This window comes from Lagopus muta, chromosome 7, assembly GCF_023343835.1.
Source record: "Lagopus muta isolate bLagMut1 chromosome 7, bLagMut1 primary, whole genome shotgun sequence".
Lineage (NCBI taxonomy): Eukaryota > Metazoa > Chordata > Aves > Galliformes > Phasianidae > Lagopus > Lagopus muta.
This window is the reverse complement of record NC_064439.1, coordinates 4,979,247-5,001,425: the sequence shown is the minus strand read 5'-3', so window position 1 is coordinate 5,001,425 and position 22,179 is coordinate 4,979,247. Positions and strand designations below refer to the sequence as shown.

At 47.3% G+C, this 22,179-nt stretch overlaps 1 protein-coding gene and 1 long non-coding RNA gene across 7 annotated transcripts; both read right to left on the bottom strand.

Annotated features, from left to right (window-relative positions):
• Positions 1-1,654: 1,654 nt before the first annotated feature.
• On the bottom strand, positions 1,655-11,422 carry MYD88 (MYD88 innate immune signal transduction adaptor). Its single transcript, XM_048951534.1, has 5 exons — positions 10,996-11,422; positions 7,314-7,445; positions 5,479-5,659; positions 4,561-4,652; positions 1,655-2,018 (listed from the first exon to the last, which is right to left on the bottom strand). Exons 1-5 carry the CDS (start codon positions 11,333-11,335, stop codon positions 1,864-1,866), a joined length of 900 nt encoding a protein of 299 aa, XP_048807491.1. The 5' UTR covers positions 11,336-11,422; the 3' UTR covers positions 1,655-1,863.
• Positions 11,423-11,892: 470 nt separating this feature from the next.
• Positions 11,893-21,916, bottom strand: LOC125696346 (uncharacterized). 6 transcript variants are annotated; one of them, XR_007378301.1, is made up of 9 exons: positions 21,871-21,916; positions 21,554-21,643; positions 20,865-20,980; positions 19,815-19,877; positions 19,250-19,458; positions 15,311-15,474; positions 13,841-14,565; positions 13,491-13,635; positions 11,893-13,039 (listed from the first exon to the last, which is right to left on the bottom strand). It is a non-coding gene; the product is annotated as an uncharacterized LOC125696346 (long non-coding RNA). The 6 variants fall into 6 exon arrangements; XR_007378303.1 differs by having other exon boundaries at positions 14,047-14,565; XR_007378300.1 differs by having other exon boundaries at positions 13,491-14,177; positions 14,294-14,565.
• Positions 21,917-22,179: the final 263 nt, after the last annotated feature.

Genomic DNA, 22,179 nt, shown 5'->3' with positions numbered 1-22,179 from the left:
CTATTCAGAAACTCATCATCAGGTTAACTTCTCTCCTCTGCCATGCACAGGCTTCTCACTGGAGCCAACAAGACAGAATGGTGCAAATATCACCTTGGTCCCATGCCAGCAGTTAGAAGGGACTGAAAAACACTGAGTTTGTGAGCCTACCCTAAAACTGTCCCCATGTCAACGCACACATTGCTGTGCTCAGGTCAAGGACAGGCCTCTCTTGGCCAGGAGGAAGCAGCAACAGCACCTGCAATGACATGGCAGCAACCTTTGGTAAGTGAACATCCATTTACAGGGTGGCTGAGGAAGAGACAGTTGCACACGTCCCTGCCTGAGGAACTCAGCCCTGGTAATGCTTTAAAATACATCTTAAATCAATCATAATCCAGATACAATCTTAAAGACGTAAGCTAGTAAAACCTTAAGCTGTAAAATCAACCCGCATCAGTGGCTGAGGTAAGGAACAAAGTAGTAGAGATCAGGCAACTGCAGATACATAAGCAAGATTCTCCTCTTCCCAGCATAGAGAGCAAATAGTTACTGAAAATCTGTTTAATATCCCAATAGGTCACTGTAAAACACCACTTTGGGCAGGATTCTTGCTCACACATTAATAACTGTGGAGATTAGTTAAAAGATGCTCTTTCCTATTAAGGTAACATTATCTTCTATAATTTAAACAGCCCAATCTATAATTCAGTACACTCTTTATTTGGTATTTACCCCTGTGCCTTTGAGGCATCCTAAAAGCTGATGTGCTTTGGCAGGCTGTTACAAATCAAACAATTGATGAACTAGACCCACTTAGGTGCACAGCTGCGTTCCTTTTCAAGCCAGTGAGTAAAAGCTGTACTTTGCGTAGAAAGGACTTTCACATAAATATAGATTTCAAGACCGAGTTTCTATTAAAGGGAGTCTCTCTTGTAAACATTTAATCAGGCCTGGGAATACAAAACATTGGAATAAAACATGACAATTAATCAAATGTCACATGAACATAGACATGCTGCAAGAGTGTGTCCTTCCTTATAGCTCTGGCTTCAATGAGAAGAAAAAAATCACTTTTGTCAAATATAAGGGACTACTCAGAAGATGCCAGTAATGAGGGATTTACCCTGGAAAGGAATATGGAATAGGAATGTTGCCATACAGCTTCAGGATGAAAACATCCACAGGAAATAAACCGAATTCAGTAGTTATTATTACAAAGATAATGCTCTGACCTTGCAGATGTTGCTAAGAACAAAGGTACAACCATTAGTAGCTTTACAGTGGTTTAACAATTAAAATACGCCTCTGCTCTTCTGGAAAGAATGAAGGAAACTCAGAACCAGCATGGGCCAGGGACTGACCACAGCAATTCCTGTGCTGCCCAACCAGCAAGGGATTTCACTGACATCTTAAAATGACACCTACCCTAAATATTACCATAGCCATTAAAGAGCTTGTAAAATAGTATGAACCTTTTGTTTTGAAAAGCCTGCAGTTGGAGGCTTTCATCATTTTTTGTCTTATACCAGCATTTTATATTCCCAGGTCTCATTAAGAACTCTACAACAGAGCCACCTCTTATCAGTGACTCAGGCTTTAAGTATATATTCTCTGTATTTCCAGTAAAATTTCTTGTTTCACCAAGTGCTGGATGCTGTTGCTCGCTGACTTGAATAGGAACACCCACATAGTTGCTCTATTTCCCTTTCCAAGTTATGAAGAAGTGCTAGAGGAAATTCTTTGCTCCCAGCTGCAGGCTCCAAGGGCTGCAGTCTCCTTGCTGACTGCAAGGATCCAAGTTCTGCAGTGGGATGCTGTAGGAACACCATGGTTCAAAGGCACAGCCAGGAGAGATTGAAAAAAGGCTCTCAAAACTTTGCATCATGGCAGCAAGAGAGATTTTGCCAGTCTTGTCCAGAACCATTTTTTGGTGCAAGGGTTGGTGTAATCACAAATTGTAATGAACCTCAAGATGCTTGGAAACTCGTTCTTCATGGTCTTGCACTTGACTGGAATCAGCCGCTTGAGACGAGCACCTGAAAGGGAGATCACACAGGCAGAGGATTACACAGAGCCACACTCACGTCCTGCTTATATCGCCTCCTCTAAGCAGTACACACACCCCAAGATGCAGGTTCTCACCCCGCAGAGCAAGTTTCTCAACCACAAGCACTCTACCAAGAACATGTCACTCAAGTATCAGCCCCCTAGGGCCCCATGTGCATCTTGCCTGATCCCAGAGAAGAACAGTGAAGGCAGTGAGGAGCAGCAAATAGAACAAAGAACAAAGAACAGTTTCTTGTTGAATGCAAACAGGAGTATACAGTCCTGAGTACTTCTAGATGGATTTGACTATCTTAACTTCTTTGAGATCACAGAATCACAGAATGGCCAGGGTTGGAAGGGACCTCAAGGATCATGAAGCTCCAACCCCCTGCCACAGGCAGAGCCACCAACCTCCACATTTCATAGCAGCCCAGGCTGTCCAGGGCCCCATCCAACCTGGCCTTGAACACCTCCAGGGATGGACGGGGCATCCACAACCTCTCTGGGCAGCTGTTCCAGCACCTCACCACTCTCATGGTAAAGAATTTCCCCCTGACAGCCAACCTCAATCTCCCCTCCCTCAACTTAAAATCATTTCCCTTTGTCCTGCTGTTATCTTCCCTTTCCAAGAGTTGATTCCCCTCCTGTTTGTAGGCTCCCTTTAGGTACTGAAAGGCTGCCATGAGGTCACCATGCAGCCTTCTTTTCTCCAGGCTGAACAAACCCAGCTCCCTCAGCCTGTCCTCACAGGGGAGGTGCTCCAGCCCCCTGATCACCCTAGTGGCCTCTTCTGGACCCTCTCCAACAGCTCCCTGTCTTTCCTGCACTGGGGGCTCCAGACCTGGACTCAGTACTGCAGATGGGGCCTCACAAGAGCAAAGTAGAGGGGGACAATCACCTCCCTGTCCCTGCTGGCCACCCCTCTTCTGATGGAGCCCTGGATACCATTTGCCTTTCGAGCTGCAAATTTCAAGATGGTTCTCCCTAGTTCTTTTGCTTCCCACTGAGCGTACCCTCATGGATACAAGGGGCAGCAAGGAATCATTTTAATGACAGGAATGGCTTTTGTTGAGGCATGTGCAAGATCAGACAACTGTCCCTGTGGTTACTGCAGCCTGAAGCAGCAGCTGTTCTAGAGAGGAACCTCTCCCTGTCCCATTTTCCGCAAGGACACCTGCTATCAGCTGAAGTCTGCCCACTGCAATGATGCTGAGGCCTGGATGATGCATGTACAAGATTTCCTAACTGCAGCAGTTGCTTAAGTAACAAGTGGAGCTTGCACAACTTGCCACCAAACCCTTCTGGGTGTAACAGTGTGACTTACCTTACATGAAAAACTAACTTAGTTCTGCGAGCCTGTACTTACATGCATGATTTTATTGGTAGAGTTTGTGTCATTACACAGAGATGTGTGTTTCTGGTCTAATGAAAGGTAGGCTGCAAAAAAAACTGACACAGAACGAAAAGGTCTTTGCTACCAATTCTTCTGGTTAGGGGCTGATGTGGTGAGCTAGGGATGCTCATGGGATTAATGCCAAGATAGGAATTATTTTGTCATGGAAGATGCAGCTAATTCCTTGCTGTACTGGCTGTGTCCTGGCTTCCAGTTTAACCTCTGGCATGTCAGTTCTAATGCCCCACCAAATACCTCATCTACAAGAGACTCAATGTGCAGGCATTCCTATTCTTCACACATCCTCTACACTGTTAAGCTATGCTGCATTTATACACTCCCTATATATACATACAAGTGTAGGGTAACTGCTAGTTAGAGATGCAATCTGAGCAGCCTTGATGGAAATGAACTGATGTTTTCTTCAATTCAGGAAGAATATGGAACAGATTTTTCCCATCAAAGTTGAAAATTCATTCTATTTTTTGTTTGTCTATCCATGATACTCCGGGATCTTTGCAGAAAGGTGCAGGCTCACTAACTGAAATTACCCCAGCACTTACTCACACTATATTCACTGCAACACTTTTCCCAACAGCAGCAAATTTCCTGTATGAATCTTAAAGCATTTCAGAAGTTCCCCAATTTGCATGCAGCTGCACCAGCTCTGAAGCAGGCAGTTAACCCACTTGGCAGCTGAAACACCCAAGCTTCTCACTCACATCCAGGTCAATGGCAGGGCAAGGAACCAAGTCCAGGTCCTTGCCTGCATGACAAAATTTATAAAACCACTGTTAGTTTTGATGGCTGCTTCTAATAGAGATAAATTTCTGTTTACTTACTGTAGGGCATTAGACCCAGGGCTATCCCTGTGCCTAGGTGGACTTTTACACATAGGTCAGTGGAAAGAACACACCTCTGAAAGTGGGTTCTGGTTCAGTAGCCATCTATTACTCATTTTCTCTTTTCTCACGTAGATTTATCTCATCTGTTTAAATCCATCCCAGACCAGCCCTCATTCTGCATTTGTGCAGTGCCCTACGGTACAGCATTGACCTCAGCCACGGCTTCAGATGTTACTGCAGTACCAGTTATAATGCTGACAGGCAATTTTAAATAGAGTGCTTGTGAGATCTTACCTGGGGAAAGACTGAGAGCAAATTTGGTCTGAAAATCACATTCATCGCTTTCCAGGTAATCATCTGAGATGACGACCACCATCCTCCGACACCTTCAGAGAAAGCAGTCAGGGGAGAAAGAAATAAGATGTCAATGGAGACACCTCTCATTCTCACCAGTAAAAAAAAAAAAACACAGGTATTTCTCCAAATTACCCTGATAGAAAAATGAACCCCTTAGTTGTGGTTGAGCAGGAATTAACTACAGGGTAAAGACTACACACAGAACACACTAAAATATGAAGAGCAAAGATCTCACTGTCCATGGAATCTTTATTTGATGCTCTGTTTGTCAATTACAAAAAAATGCCATCTAAATTGTCTGCTCAAACACCTCTTGGGATTTCTCACTGAGCCTAATTTGGCAGGACTGTGACAGCAAAAGAGCTGCGTGGGGCAGCAGTCAGCACTTCCCCTCTTCATGCTGTAAAGGACTTTCTCTACATAAGTCTCTATCTAAGGTGTTACTTTTATGTGACACACCTGCCCACCCACCATCCTCGAGTCCCACAAAGGTTTGAAGGATCCCTAAACACCAGTGCTGTTCCCTCAAATTCTACATAATGAGGTGGAGCTAACTCCAAAATACAGTTAGGAGCTGAATTCATTTGAAGATTCCCTCCAGAGATGCAACTGCAGGATGAAAAGGAATCAAGTGTAAGTGGCATCACTATTACAGCATCTTCCCCATGAGCTACGAAGCTACACGTTTAGGAATGCCTGAGTCTTCATTACTGAACCAAGAGTATAAAACAAACCCCATGAATACATCCTCATGGATTTCTCCTGCTCTGCTGGCACAGTGCTGCAGACACGAAGTTAAAATGAGCACAACATTCCATTACACTGAGCTGCTCCAACCAGCCGTGGTTCACTCACCTTCTTTCTATGAGCTCTCCACTGATGGACCACACACACGTGCCTGGCAAGACATCCCGATCAAACACACAGAGCTTCAGTTTGAACTCCGTTTGCTCCAGCTCTCTGATCATCTCCTGGACAAACTGAAGGTCTTTCTGACAGTAGCAGATGAAGGCATCAAACATCTCTGTTCCATGCCCTGAAACCATTAAAAATTCAGCTGTCATCTTCTCCTATAAATGAACTTCCTGGACTGAACATGGCTCCCCCAGCCTTTGTCAGACAAGCTCTATGCCATGCTTGCTAAGGTAACTGAACACTTTACCAGACCAGCTGCCCTTCAGCCCAGGCTCTTGTGCAGAACAGGACTGGTGGGAAGTAATGCATGTGTGTGCCTTCACCACATTTTTTCACCTTTCAGTGTATCGAAGTAAACCCATGTTTGGTGGCAGGAGTTAGGGAAGTGTAGCCAAGATGCAGACAAGCAGAAGCAATAGTATCAGCAGGGAGGGAGGGAAGACAAAGCACAGGAGAACTGGAGGGAGCAGAGTACCCTTAAGGATACAACCAGGAGCCTCCTGCTCTGCAATTTCATATCTAAAATACCCATCTGACTCTAAGCCTTACTTCTGTAATGCAGGTTACAGCATTATGAGCTTCCTACCCAAAACCTTACTGCAGGACCATCATCCCGTAAGGATGATGTGGTGTGGGTTAAGCCTAAAAATTTGGAACCCGCCACTGTCATGGCCAAGGTGTTAAACTTGGGTACCCAAGGCCACATCCTAAGTAAATGACCCTGTTTTCCAAATATGTTAATGGCTGGCAGCTCTCATTTATACCAATAAATGTATCTCTCACTTGTACCAATAAAACAGTGCTTTATTTTAAAAACAAGAACCTTGCAAACCAGCACCTTAATATTGCTGGATGGCTTTCACTATGTTATTTTATTTCCCTATCAGTGTCACTACACGTTTGTTAAAGTTTTTATGCCAACTAAAGCCCTACTAGTGAAAAACAAGGTCAGGCTCTAAATGTAGCTCTAATGAGAAAAGCAGCAAGCCAGCAGGCAACTTCAACTCAAGCAGCAGCCGGTCAAGCAGAAGGGAAACTGGCTGCCAGGTCAACCCTGAGTCACGTCATGCAAAGATGCTGTGGGGGCTGTGGGCACTTGGCAGGGACACTGATGTCCCCACACACAGCAAAAGCAGCTGCCCAAAGTCAGACCATCCAGTGGAGCTCCTGGAGAAGTGTGCTGACATCTCCATTCTGCACGGCTGCTGCTCACCCTCGTATTATAGGACATTCACTTCTCCAGCTGTATGCAGCTGTACACGCAGCCCAGCGTGCATGCACAGAGCTGTGTTTTCTCCTGCTCTCCACTTCACACCCAGCAATACTTCCAACCCTGCTTCCTTTTTATTCAAGATTCCTCAATCTGCTGAAGACTGGGCAGTGTAGCCAAGGCAGCCAGCTCTGAGTTCCTTCCCCTTTGTGCTGCGCTTTCAGCAGCCTGCAGCTGTTTGTTCTGTGAGCCAAGCCAAGCAGAGGGACAGCAGCTGCTCCTGGGAAGTCTCCCTCCACACACGGCCAGCAGGCTCTGTGCCAGGCTGTTCCAGGGTGCAGCGTTCCCCAGGGTTGCTTTTGCTTCTCCTCTCTGTCCAAAGGAACAGGCAATGGGAAGAATGAAAACGCCTGCAGACTACCAGCTACAGCATTCCAGTCAGGGTTATGAGAAGTCACAACATTGAAAGAGAACTGATTTTCTGCACTTCCCACAGGAATCTGCCGGGCAGTTGAACATGATCACTCCATGAAGTATGCCACAGTGCTGCCATCACTGCACTCACCATATGGATCATCCCTCGTGGTGATGCCCATCAACTCTGACGTCTTCGGCACGCTGCTGTCCACTGCTGGGACCTGCAGTGGCTGCTCAGCCTCCTGTCGCTTCCTTCGTAAGTACTTCTTGCAGTCCTCCTCTGCAAAGACACAACACCAAGCCGTGAGTGTGCTTCTATGCTACAGGGTCCTTTACAACCTTCACGACAGGAAATTTCCCTATTTTACACATCAGTGATTGTAGAGGGTAAAACCCTGCTGGGTTTTTTGGTACCTATCTGCGCACCTGTTAGCCTGGAGTTTACCCAGCACCTTCTTGAACCTCTTGATGCTGCATCAACCATCTCCTCCAGCAGGGACAAGTAAAATTCCAGCATGCCCCCAGAACAGGCTTCCAGAGCAGCTATCAGAAACCTCTTTTAGCTCGGGCAGAGCAGATGCACGCATCACTGTGAAATAACTGAGGGTGCCGTATTTGTTGCTGTGAATTTTCCATGTGGGACAGTGATGTACACTGAGCTATTACAAACAGATCTTGTTTAAAAACAACTGACAAATCTAACAGTAAAGTCTTTGGAGAACTGAAAAGCAATCCCACAGGCTCTGCTACTCTGCAATCCACAATCACAGAAGAACTGAAAGTAAATGGAACTGAAAGTAAATGGAGATTTGAAACCGGCAAAAGAATGCTCAAACTCCTGCCTGTCTGCTACTTTGCTTAAGGTTCAAACACACTAAAACAAAAACAAACAAGCACCAACCAGAAAAGCACCAATCAGTCAGAATTAGTCTGAAGCAGCTACAGAGGTCGCTGGTATAGCAGCACAGAGCAAAGCCTGGAAGTGCAGACATGGGTGGGGAACACTCCTGCCACCCAGCCCTACCCATATCCTGAATGCTGCAGGAAGCCCAGCTCCTGAACCCCATCTCTGCTTCTGTCTCATATCTCCGTGCCCCACAACTGGATTACTAGGTGTCAGGTCTGAGCAGAGATTTTCCTGAGGCATAACCCAATCTGCCTCTCTTCCCTCTTCTTTCTCAGTTGTTCAGCAGTGAGAAGAACCAGCTGCATTCTTCTCTCTCCCTGTTGCAAAATGCCTGACATGAGTTTTTCTAGCTTGGTCCCCAGACTCCTCACCACCCCACTCAAGGCTGAAACACACTAAGTTAAGTGCTTGCTTAGTTCACTCAGACCAGCCAACGTGCACAGATTTTTGATGGTATCATACCATAATCCCACATCTCACATATTCCTATAGGATAAACCTGAGCCCACAGTCCAGCCTGAAGGAATGACAGACTTCCAGTGCCTAGGCATGGATTAGTCCCCAGCCTGACCACGTACAGCTTAACAACAACAAACAAGAGGCAAAAACAACTCTAAAAGCCCACAAAGCAGAAGCCAGTTGAGAAGCAAGAAGCTCCTCCACACTGAGAAGTCCCACTCAGCATCTAACAAGGCAGTGAAGGCCTTATATTGAGCAGTTGAGCAAAAGCCTGAAGTACTGGAAAGAATAAAACCATGATATTCTCTGACTCTGTGTGCCTATAAGAAGAGAGAAGGCATACCCTGTACCTCAAGCAGGAACTCAGCACTTTTGTGATTGGTCAGGAAGAAACAAAAACCACTGTTTCAGCAGGAAACAGCACAAACTTACCAAAGCAAAGAGTTTTATATACCTAAACATGATTGTATAACGAAATAAGCTGATGAGAAAAATCAGACTTAAAGCAGATGTGCAAGGATTGAAAAGTTGCATCTTTCAAGCCCTCATGCTCCAAAGTTTGTAACAGGGGAGCTGTACTATAAATGTAACCCTGTGGTACTGATGGCTGTGACACTACACAAGGCTACAGGAGACACCATTTTTTAGCATCCTAAACATTTAGCAGGGCCACACAGCAAGAAATGGAGTACGTGATGAAAAAAGAAGAAACTGGTTCTGAAGTAAAAACCACAAACTGAAAGCAGTATCCTTTGGAGCTGCACAGCATCATCAAGTAGCGTTCAACAGAGACATCTTGAGGCCTTCCAAGATACCTCTGTGGGGGCCACTGAAACGTGCCCCAGATCTGTACCTCCTGTAATGGAAGCACAGACCACAGACACCTAACGCTGATGTTTTAATCCCCAAGCCTGAGTCCTAATGGTGCAAACAAAGACGCCTTTGGCAATGGGAAATAACATGCACCCGAGTTTATGCAACCATTCCTTTTCTTTCCTCTTACAAGCATAAGTATCTCTGAAGTCTACAAGAGCTCGGAGCACTGGCAACAGCTTGCAGGCCCACAATCCTCAGCCAAAAATAATGAGGACATGGCCGCACTGGATCAGGCTGCAGGTCCCTCTAGCATCCTGTCCCACATAGTGGTTGAGAACCAGGGGAGACTGTAAGTATCAAATAAGCATACAGCAATACTTTTCTCAAATAATTTATCTTTTGGGTATTATTTACCACCTATTTTTAAAACCTATCTTTCAGACCACTTCCAGTTCAGGCATTTCCGGAATCTGAGAGTATTTTAGAGTATTTTCCTTCCAAGAATTTATCTGCCTCCTCTTATCAGCGTGACCCACAGCCAGGCTAAACTTGTGACTGGAGCTCCAGCTCCTCCCACTCTGCTCAGGGTCTGAAGGAGCTCATCCACAGGTCCCAAACTCAGGGCCAGAAGCAGCTTCAGGGGTGCACAGCACGTTGTGAAGCCCCAGCTCCCTCCCACAGCTGGCAGCTTCTGCTCTCGATGAGGATCACAAAACGCATGAATGTTTACTACTTTTTTCCCCACAAAAAGTCTTCTGAGCATTCTTCATTTGGAAGAGCTGCAGGAGTTCAGGCATATCTTTGGTCCTTGCTCAGAGATGCACTCCTATACCTTCAATCCTCACAGTAACAGGAAATGAGATTGGTTGTTTCTTCACCACAGACCCAGGTAACGCACGGCCTCAGAGTCACCTCGTTTTGGAAACGCCTGGGCAAGGAAGTTCCCTTCTTACTGCAGTTCTGAGAGCTGCCTTCCCTGTGAAGCCCTGTGACCACGAAGAATACAAAGAGCTTACAAGGAACAAGTTACAAGAACAGCTGTGGGATCTCTACATTTATTGTTGTGTGCTGATTCCATCTCAGTGTGCAAGGAAATTAATTCCTCTCCTGTTATTCACATTCACAAGGCACCTCCGGATCTCCACACCAACATCTCTGGATTTTCCTGGAACATCAATGTGAGCCTCCTCCTGGCCCACCTTCTCAAGAGCATCTTTGATACGCAGAAATCCCAGTAGTGGGGTGCCAGGCACTCCATAAGGTCATTAAGCTTGGAAAAGATCACTAAGATCACCGAGTCCAACCACAACCCATCACCGATATTGCCCACATCCATCCCTCAAAGCCACACATCTCCACGGTTCTTTAACACCTCCAGGGACGCTGACCGCATCACCTCCCAGGGCAGCCCGTGCCAGTGCGTTCCCACTATTTTCGAGAAGAAATTCTTCCCGATATCCAACACGAAGCTCCCCTGGCACATCGCCTCGCCGTTCCCCGGGAGCACAGGCCGACCTGACGTCACCACAACTCCCGTCAGGAGCTGCAGAGCGGTGCTCTCTTCCCCCCCCCCCCTCCCGCAGCCTCTCCCCGGTCCCTCCAGGCCCCGAACCCGCACCGCCCGAGCGCCGTCGCTGCCGGTGCTCACCCACGCTGCCGGCCAGCTCCAGCAGCACGTCGTGCCGGCCCAGCTGCCGCAGGAGCTCCAGCAGGTGACCCACGGTGGCTCCGCTGGGACAGCGGCTCTGCCACTCGTCCAGCAGCGCGGCCGTGGGGTCGGGCAGCGCCTCCAGCCGCCGGATCTCCAGGTAGTCGCAGCCCAGCTCCTCCGCCAGCGCCGTCCAGTCGGCCGCGGTCGCCGCCCGCGGGTTGAGGTAAAGGCCGAGGCGGCGCCGCACGCCGTAGTTGAGGGCCACCATGGGCACGGCGTGCAGATCCGCCGGCTCGGGGCCGGGAGCGGAGCCCGCACCCACGGGTACCGTAGCCATCGCCGCGCCGCTCTCTCGACTTCCCCCGGCGCGGCCCTTTCGCTTCCCGCTTCTCTCCGCCTCCTCGCCGGGTGCCGCCCGCCTCCTGCTGGGGGCGGTGCCTTGAGCGCCTGGCCGCGGGTTTTGGGTCGGAAGGGGCCTTGATGCCGCCCGGCCCCAACAGTGGCCCTGGGCAGGGGCGCCTCCCCCGGCTCGGGCTGCCCGGGGGCCCGTCCAGGCTGGCCCTGAGCACAGTTGCACGTCGTTGAACGTCATTGCGCCCTGCAGCTCCCTGAAGGGAGGTTGTGATGAGGAGGGGTTTGGCCTCTTCTCCCAGGCAACAACCAGGACCCGAGGAAATGGCCACAAGTTGTACCATGAGGAGAAACTTTTTCTCTCAGAGGGTGGTCAGGTGCTGGAATTGCTGCCCAGGGAGGTGGTGGAGTCGCCGTCCCTGGCAGTGTTAAAGAGGCGCCTGGAGGAGGAGCTGCGAGATACGGTTTAGTTTGTGATAGCAGTGGTAATGAGAAGATGGTTGGACTAGATGATCTTGCAGGTCGTTTCCAACCTTGTGATTCTATGACCTCCAGGGATGGGGCACCCACGGCTCTCTGGGCAGCAGTGCCGGGTCCTCACTGTCCTTTAGTGAAGAGTTTCCTCCTAACATCCAATCTGAACCTACCTTCTTTTAGTTTGAAGCTGTTACTTGTGGTCCTATTACTTTCACATAGTCTCTTTAGATACTGGAAACATGTTGCAAGGTCTCCCTGGAGCAGTGATCACATCACATCACTTGTTCTCATAAAAACCATAAAATCACCAAGGTTAGAAAAGACTTACAGGATCATCCAGTCCAACCATCTGTTGGTTCTTTTTTCAATGCAGTCCTGAATCTATCTACCTACTTCAAGTGTTCATAGATGTAGCAGCACTTTGGTGCTGTTCTTTGCTAAGGAGGTCCAAATGGATCTCTAGTGGTAGTTAATTTCCAGGACCAAGCCCCTTCCAATGAGAGGAGTTTGCCTCTGTGGCTGAGGAGTTCAGATCTGGGCTCTCCACCTATGCTCCATGACAGCACAGCTGTCTCCCTGTTCTCTGACTCTTCAATTCTGCAGGAAATCAAAATGCTTGAAGTGGCTGCATGACTGTTTTAGACCGGTCACTGGTGCTGAGTTGAACAGTTTCCTGCTTCCATGCTGGTACCAAAAGCAGCCCAGGTACTGCAGTGACTCTAGACCAGTTTCAAAAAGCATATTGTTTCTTCAAAGTACTACAGACAACGCAGTGCCCTCTGAAGTCTCACTGTACTTCTGGATCTCTGTTGCGTCGGTGAAAATGAGGAAGGTAAAATACTCCAGTCATAGAAGCTTTCAGACCAATAGCACTTCTGAGGTTGTGCTCAGGCAGCCTAAGAACTCATAGCAACAGCTTCAGCACCAAAGTGAAAATGCAGGATCCAGTCAGTGCTCATACACAACCTCCAAATATCTGCTTGCACTTGTGTCCACAGGAACACTGGAAGAGGCAGATCCCTACTTTAGTGTTGCCAAACTTCAAATAGACTGGCTCTTACATTTGCATCTCCAATGGCAGATGCTCCCAGTGGGCTTTTCTCTGGCCTTCATCACACATCTTTCTTGAGAGAAAAATAATCTCTCTTTCCTTGTGCTGCACTGCTCTGTGTGCAGGTCTTCTCCTGCCCTTGGGGTGAGGACTTCTTCCCTGCTGCAAATGAAAGAGGAACAGTGAGATATTTCCTGATGCTGAAGAGTAAAGGTCTGGTCACAAAGCTGGACAACAAATAGCCTTGGCATGCAGTATTAAAGAAAAAGATGTGCATGTGGCTCATCTACCCCCCCCAGATGAGAAGCAAAAAGAAGGGGAGACCTGACAGGCCCAGTTCTTCTCTTGGACTTGGGAAACCTGGTTTTCCAGTAAGATGTGGGCTTGTATTTCCAACCCACGCTCAGTCCTGGGGGATTTAAGTGGGGAGGTTCTTCCACAGTGCGGCAATGAAAGGTGCGACTCCTTTTTAAAGGAGGAATTTCTGGGATTTAAGTTCCATCACTGCCTCAAATGATCAGATAATCTTTAGAAGTTCCTTCCAGCCCCTACAATTCTGTGATTCAAAATAGTGCCTCACTGAGAGGTTCCTTCACAGAGTCTTTTCTCTGACCTGTGATGCATTCTTAAACAAAGTAGCTGTAATCCAGGCCCTTCAATAGCATGACTGAAAGCAGAAGTCTTCTTCAGCAAAACTTTCCACTCGTGTCAAAGGAAGACTGTCTGAGAACTTTGGTACCACACCTTGGAATTAAAACCTGAAATGGAGATGTTTCATTCTTCACTGAATATTGCCTAACAACTAAATTTGAGCCTCCAGAAAGTACCTTTATTCAGGAGGATGCATAAGAAAGGCAAAAAAAACCCACACAAACCAACCAACCCACCCTTGCATATGCAACCAGTGATTACATTCACTTCCTTCTCTTCCTCCTGTACTTACAGAGCACTTTCTTTCCTTACCCATCCCCAAGAAAAGCAGCCTAGTCAGCAGATGTAAGTCTGACACGTGCTTGATGTGTCACAGGATCCAGCTCTTCATCTGTCCCCATTCTAAAAGGCAGATCCACCCAAAAAGCAAAATCCAAGGACCAGTCCCTGCGTTTACTTGGTACCTCCAGTGTGGATGCACTCAAGCATGATAGGAAGTCAGCTGGTTTTACTTCTACCTCATGCACAGACTGGGAACTGAGCACCAGCACTGGCTTCCTGCTGTCCCTCTGAATCAGGTGGTGTTTAGCCCAGCAGAGGCTTTCAGAGATCACCCATGCATGCTGTGGGGTACCAGGGCTGGCAGGACCTGGAGGGCAGGGAAGGATGCTGTGAAGGACAAGCTCTCCCTGCCCTGCTGACTCGATAGGGCTGATGGGAGAAAGCAGCATTTAAATATCTATCATTTCCAAGCAGCTGCTATACCTGGTGTTACGTACAGCCAGCCTTTTAGCACAATACCCTCAAGCTGTGGTTGGACATAGTCATGGGAGTCCAGGCCTTGTTGGTTTCCAACCCCTCCTAATGTTCCAAGTTCTCACAGGCCTCTGGCTGATGTGTCTGCTCCACTCAGGGGATGTCACAGCTGGCTACTCTCCCACTTGGGAGAGAGTGGCACTGTTCAGTGCCCAAGGGCTGTGGATATCTGCTCCTTTTACGCCGTGTAGTTCTGGAACCCTCAGCTGGATGCAATTACCCTGCAAAAAGAACCAAAGAGATAGGATCCATTCAGCAGTGCTCTGTATGTTCTTCCCAGCAAGGATCTTCCTTAACAGCAAAGAAAGCAGCTCAATTTTCAGGTAAAGAACCTGGTGCATTACAGCCTCACTTACCTCTGTCAATTATCAACCCCTTCTGTTAAACCCTCTACCCAGAATTAGTGTCTGAATGCAGAGACACAAAGGCTGAGGCTTCCCTCCCAAGCTCACACTGCAGACAGTGGATGAAAACGGAGATGCTTTTTGGGTACAGTTCACTTGCCTTGCTTAGGACTAGGCAAGATGAAGCCTACTTTTCTTTCCAGTGACTGATGGAAACTAGGATGACTAGCTTAGCTGCACACCTCTGCACTTGGCTGGATGAACCTTGCTTCCCCAAGAATCTCTCCCATTAACTATATATAAAGACAAAGCTGGCAAGCAGGGGGACAGGGTGCAAACATGTAGCCCAGTATGGGAACAATGGCTAAGCAGATAGAGAGGGTATTTATGAGCCCCCACCACTTGCAGAGAGTCAGAGAAGTCACAGAGAAGTTTAATCAAGCACATCCTGAGGTGAGCACTACTTTTGGTCTCTTTGGTCACTTCTGAGTTCTTCAAGAAGCTGCTCTGTGCTCAAGGAAATGAGTGTATGATAGTGATGGGATGTGGCTGTTAACAGGAAGAAATACTGATGAAACAGAACACACAGACCAACTGCAGGGAGGATGCACACAGCACTGACCTCTTTGGGGACTGCAGCAGACTGTGAACATCAGATCTTCATACACAACGATGAGAAACCAGCCTGACTGCTGGCAAAGCGATTAAAGAGCTGTTTTGACAGCAGTGTCCGCACAGCAAATTGATCTCCGGTCCCTGAAATTCTCTGCTTTGCTGCATTGTTTACTGTAAGACACACAAAGAAAACTTACAGTGCCATCATCATCCGGACCTTCTTTAATCACATTAAACTTTCTGTTGTCCTTTGGGTGGTTGCTAATACCAGCACTGTATAACCGGGTGCCTTAATTGCTGAGAACATTGTAATCCACCTTGAGAACAAACAAAGAAAACAGTAAGATGGGCTGGGCTGGCCCTTGGTGAAGCTTCTCCCCACATCCACCCCTGCCTCAAGTGGAGAAGTCCTTGCATGGGAAGCAGGGTGGCTTAAACCCAACATCAGCTTTCCAGTTGTAGGGCAATCCAAACCTATCTTGGGAGGGGTGTAGCAGCGATAGCAAACAGGGTGTGAGATCCCTGTGCATTCCTAGGAGAGGTGACTGCAGTAAGAAAGCACAGAGCTGGCAGCAGGAAGTTTGCAGGCACATCATGAAACAGGGTCAGTGCTGTTCTCTCTCTTCACTGCAACAACAAAGCCTCAAAACAATGTTTCCAAAATCTCAGCCACCCCTCAAAACAGGGAGCTTGCCACCCTCAGATGGCAGAATGCTTTTCCATCAGGCAGATGGCATTTCCTTAGGGCCTGACCCCACAAATTAAATCATAGCTGAGATGTTCTCTGCTCAGGGCACCAGCAGCATCTGGCCTTTTCCTTGGCTTCAGTGAGTTGTAGAGAGCTTGCTTCAGTGTCCCTGCCTGGTGTGGGTGACAAACACTCTCTTTTTCAAAGGCACATACAAATCTTCTGTGCGCATTTGGTGAAAGAACCAAACATGGAAAATGCATTGGCTTCCTTTTTATTTGGCAAATGAACTCAGTTTAAGTTCTGTGATAGCCTCCACCATTCTCTATCTGTTCTCTTCCATCAAACCAATGTCTTCCTTACGCTAGCCTGGAGATCCCAGCAGGTTAAAGAAACAGCTCTCCAATGACATACGAACGTAACACAAAATGAAAGAAAGGGACAGAAGGACTGAAGGATCAGTCTGTGCTTCCCAAATAGACTACCAAATTCTGCTTCCAGCAAGGCTGCTAATGTTCATGCCTGTATGAATAAAGGTAAGGTACCCAGGGAGCATCTTTACAGTGCAAGATCTTCCAGATCTCCTTCATGTGAAGAACAGGACCTACAATCTCCCATGACCCCTTGAATCTGACTACAAATCTCCCATTCAAGGAAGGCAAGGCTGCCTGCCTGTCAGAGCAATGCCTCGATTGCTGACTCCCAGCTCTTAATCACTGTTAACTTTGGGTAAGAGGCTTGCCTTGACAGTGCTCAGGCTGGCCTCACGACAGCATGAAGTCACCTCTGGAACCACAGCTGATAGATGCCATCAAAAGCCAAACGTTATGAACCATTCAAAATGGCCGTAGTGACTCACTCTACACATCTGGCACGCACACATATATATGTTTGTGCATGTGTGTGTGCACCTCAGCAGCGCTGCACCTTTCTTCTGGACAGCCAACGTGTGTCACACACACAAGGCACTCAAGCTGGAGGAGCTGGATCATCAATACTGACATACAGCACCTGCTGGGCAATTCCTTGCTATGGAGCACAGGGCATGCAAGGCATCTGAGTCTGCACAATAAATGTTCTAAAGTAAACATTCCCCACCATGGATTTTAGCTAGCATATGAAGAACAGTGCTGCTGATCTTCTGAAAGTCTCTTGTGTCACGTGCTGGGTTTTGTTGCTGTTACTTGGAAAACCATTCCTGCACAGACCTACCAGCCCTGCTTTCTAAAGGATGCTGGATGAGTGCTAATCACACCATGTTACTGTATGAGCCCACCACTGCTCACAGCATGGGTGTGTGTCACAGCAAAGGTAACAACACCCCAGGTCTCTGCTGCCAAAGCCATTTCAGAGCCTCCCTCCAAGAAGCTCAAAAAAGTTACATTAATAACAATGGCTCATTTAATTGCATGTAGGATGGCTTTCTTTGTAGCTCCAGTCACTCCAGTGAGTGAAAAGTTCCCTGAATACCAGTGGCTTCTTGTATCCAACAGACAAAATCTTCCAATGTAAAGCTTGTAATAGTATCGTGTCTTCTTCAATCTGCACTCCTCAGCCCGGTGAGGAAGATTTGCAGATTCACCACCTCAGCCCATTTTCACAACTCAGTTTGGTGCTGATGGTATCTCCATCACATCAGCAGAGATTATGGCAGTCAAGAAAAGAAACCCAGCACTGCACTCCCACCCATGCCTCTGAACTGGGCACTGTCAGCCTGCGTACACCTTCCTGGAAAGAAGCTTTTGGGGCCAAGACCAAGGGAGCAGCCCAGCTATTAAGTGAGGCTTTGGCTGCTGAGTGGCATACTGGAAACTGGTGCTGCAGCTGGCAGGGAGGGCTGTGACTCACCAGAACACAGGAAGATGCCTCCAGCCTGGGTGGAGCAGCCTGGAAGCTGAGCCAGCTTTTGTCCATGCTAGCCTGTTCTTGATTAGATGACTTCCCCAGTCCAGAGTGATCCATGAAAAGATGTGCCAACACTGGCTTCAGCGGCCAGAACACATTTTATGTTTTATTTCTGGGTTCTCCACCTTCCCAGCCTCTGGCTGAGCAAATTGGAGCATTATTAACAGAATTTATGTTTGAAAGTTGTCTCAATTGTGACAGATTTAAAAAAAAAAAAAAAAAAAAAAAAAAATGATAGGAGAAGGTTTAGAATTATTATTATTACTGCAAACTTCCCAGCTACGTTTTGGTTGTTGGCAGCTTCACTGTGGCAAAACTCCCTTTGGTTACACGAGCATGGGAGGTACATGTAACACAAGCACTATACCCATGCACTTATATTAACCTGAAAATCACTGATGATAGTCTGTGCCCTTATCAGGCAGAGTTATCATCCCATCCATCTCTCAGGACAGAGAGCAGAAACAACTCCAGGCACACAGCAGGTTCAATCCCACCACAGGTACTCAAACCTCTCAGCTCTCACCCTCCAGTCCAGACTCAGATGAGAAAGACCTAACATTCAGACCACAGGACTAAGAACAAAATATGGTTGGGAGGTGACTAACAGCTGAGAAGGATGAATTGGACAAATCTGAGGGTTTGTGCCTGGAAAGCAAAGATTTTTGTGTGTTGGTAAGGAAAAGATTTATCGTGGCCGTGTGTGAAGGACAGAGGGCACCTAAAAGTGTTGTATGCTTAGATGTGGGTAGGTAAATCACATGGAGAACAGCTTAGCCAACACAGATGCTAGCTGCAGGGTTTCCTGACCATATGGAGTAGGTATCTGTTGCTATGCTGAGAGTTCAGGCCCCGTTTCACGTGTAGGCACCCACATTTCCCACTCTGGTTCCTATGCAGTGTGCAGCAGAAAGAATATCCAGTCTTGGGATTCACTCTGCTGGTTCAGTTCCTGCTCTGTCCCAGACTTCCTAGTGAACTTGAGCAAGCCCTGATGCCTGGATTCTCTTATTTCCCCCACTGCAAGACTGTCCCTTTTCTCACCAAATACAGAGATCCATACAAAGCTCTCAATGAGAAAACCCTTCTGCCATACTTCAGGGGCACACATCAAAAGCAATCCCACTGTAACAGCTCAAACACAGCCCTAGAACACAAGGCCAGTCAGGTACAGTGCCTGATGTAGGGATTTGTTACCACAGCACCCATCAACACCGTAAGCTGTATTTACAAAGAGCATTTTCACATAGCTTTCCCATCATCCCATTTCTTGCCCTGAGCCTACCTAGCTTGCACATAGATGACTACTGTGAGATCAAACTTTGCATGAATCACTTGCAGAGCTTTTCTTACCTCTAGTGCAAGGGCAGTATTTCAGGAAGCCTCTTTCTGATCCCTCCTCACTGGGACATAATTCTGCACAGAGCAGGGCAAGGACCTGATTCAGCTTCACGCTTCTGTAGGAGCCATTATGTCAGCACATTCCTGGGAGCAGCAACTTCTGCAAGGGACTTCCAGGCACCTTTCAAAAGTCGTCTAACTCATGAGATCAAGTGCTGGTTCTGCAGAAAAGAGACTGTTTTATGTAATATAATATAAAAGTGACTTTTATATAGAAGCCCTTCTTGTACAGTGATGGCACCTTAGCTGCAGAGACCTGCCTCATCTATCTGGTAAACGGGAAATACTCTGCTCAGCTGGTGTTTCTGCTTACAAGATCTTTCTCAAAATCCTGACTGCAAAAGAGGACACTGCCCCAGTATGCTAAAAAATTCATGTTGAGATTCTATGAGATCCTCAGTGCAGCCAGCAAGTCCTGTGCTTCTCTTTGCAATTGATTCTAGTGCCTGGGACCTCGACAGCTTATCTTTACAGTTATTTATCACTTTAAAATACTTAGATCACCATGATAACCCACCTGCAGGCAGCAGAAAAAACAAGCGTGTTGTCCTCTCTCGAAACCTCCTTTCTTCTTAATTCACTTTGAAGAAGGAAAAAAAGACAACTGTACACATAAACAGCATAAAGAGGTCAATATTCATAGAACAATTCAGGTCAGAAGGGACCTTTAAGATCATGTAGTCCCAACTCCCTGCTAGAGGCAGGGACACCTCCCTCTAGACCAGGCTGCTCACAGCCCCATCCAGCCTAGCCTTGAATTCTTCTGAGAGGGGACATCCACAGCCACATTGAGAACCTGTTCAGCATCTCACCACCCTCACAGTAAAGAATTTCTTCCTAATATCTAGTCTAAATCTAAAAGCATTAAAAGCATTTCCCCTTGTCCTGTAACATTATTGTATATCTAATTTGAATTGTAATTGAAAGTAAGTATTTTGGTGAGAATTACTGGCCATTTTCTGCCTGTTCTCCACAAACCAGCATGCTGTTTGACACATTGCAAGTGTAATAAACAGGTATGAAAACACAGTTCCACATTTACACAGTCTGCTTTGGATCTCTTTCTAAAGACTAGCACTAAGCCAGGCTCTGACATGAAGCTGCTTCTCCGTAATGGCTCCTTGCTGAAGTCACAGAATCGTAGAATGGCCTGGGTTGAAAAGGACCACGATGCTCATCCAGTTCCAACCCCCTGCTGTGTGCAGGTCACCAACCAGCAGCCCAGGCTGCCCACAGCCACATCCAGCCTGGCCTTGAATGCCTCCAGGGATGGGGCATCCACAGCCTCCTTGGGCAACCTGTTCCAGTGCCTCACCACCCTCTGGGGGAAAAGCTTCCTCCTAATATCTAACCTAAACCTCCCCTGTCTCACTTTAAAACCATTCTCCCTTGTCCCATCATTATCCACGTGAGTGACCTCACAGGGTTTTGGCCACATTGCCACAGTGCCAGCTACCTACCTAGCACATCCTCAGTTCCCAGTTCACTACCATCATTGTGACCTATCCCATCCCAAACTCTGTCCCCCACACTGCTACACAAGGGGATTCCTAGATCAGTTCTTTACCTATGCCAAAGCTCCAGTTCACTGTGTCTGGATGCACGAGCAAGCTGAAGGCCAACCCAGAGGCAGCTTCACGGACGTCAGCTGTCCCCCAGCAGTGCAGAATCCTTCAGCACAGCCTGCAGACAAGCGAGCAGAGTAGAGGAGTGAAAAAGAGCAAAGGTCACAAGGCTAATATGCAATCTCTTCCCCTTTTCTATGGTGCTGTGGTCATGGCCAGATAGCTGAGCAAGTGCAGGCCATTTGCAGGACCGCAGCCAGAGGCTTCTGACACCGTCATTGGTGTGAGTTGCAATGGTAGCTGAGCCGTGTGGGTGAAGCCACGCTTATCAGTGGCATGAGAAACCTTCCAGTTTTATTTGCAAATCATTCTCCTTCTCATCTAGCCCACTGTAACAGTACAGAGCGGGCTGGTGCTGATTTCCAGAGATGAGCCTTACAAATTATGGTTCACAATTTCCCCTTAATAATAACGACAACTAACATTAACAACCTTTACTTATAAAGTGCCCAAAGCCTCTGGATGTCAGAGGCAGACTGATCAGCCTGCAGTGCACCCCAGAGGAACCAGACAGCAAGCACAGGAAAAACAAATATTAAGAAGAAAAGTAAACAGATCACTCCCTTCTACGTGCGAGATAGCAGTTTCCTTTCCAGAGGAAATGAGCCACAGTGATCATGCAGGGTCATACCACAACATGCTCAGATTTGCTGCTCTCTCTTTTCTGTACTTCTGTACTTGGTTGAAGATGTATCAAAGTGAAAGGCAGTGGAGCACCAGCCTGAAAGCAGAAAGAAAATGTCTTGACTGCAGGGCAGGACTGACAGCATGATGTATCCACAGAGAAAGACGAAGGGCAGTTTGCACTCAGCTTGCAGTTATGCCACTCCCCAAACAGCTTGAGTTGAGTATAACGAATGAATATTAAGATGCTACCACTACAAAATAAACAAGAGAGTTTGGCAAAGCAGATTATGATAACAAAAAGAGAACGGATAGAAAGCTTACCCCTATCCTAGGCTCACTTACAAAACTGCAGCAGAGCAGATCTCCGAAAGAGATCCTTCCCCACTGGTAGCCAGCTCTTAAATAGGCCTTCCAGCAGCACAGCTGAATTGCCTTCACCTGTGCTCCTCTGGCTGATCATTGCTCACATCAGGTGATCAATCAGAGGTTCAGGCCGTGACTCAGCAGTTCCCATACAAGTTGTATGACATTTTTGCAATTGTGCATGAAAATGAGAGTGAAAATTCTCCCCTTCAGTGTATGACTGTTACAGGAGTCCCAAAGCTACAGAGACAAATCATTTTAGAGAAG

What these genes read in the sequence shown, in the direction of transcription:
- MYD88 (XM_048951534.1), bottom strand. Translation starts at nt 11,335, where the DNA reads ATGGCTACGGTACCCGTGGGTGCGGGCTCCGCTCCCGGCCCCGAGCCG. An exon ending in GGAGCTGGCCGGCAGCGTGG is followed by an intron (nt 7,446 to 10,995) that starts GTGAGCACCGGC and finishes GTGTCTTTGCAG; the next exon opens with AGGAGGACTGCAAGAAGTAC. An exon ending in GGAGAGCTCATAGAAAGAAG is followed by an intron (nt 4,653 to 5,478) that starts GTGAGTGAACCA and finishes CTTTCTCTGAAG; the next exon opens with GTGTCGGAGGATGGTGGTCG.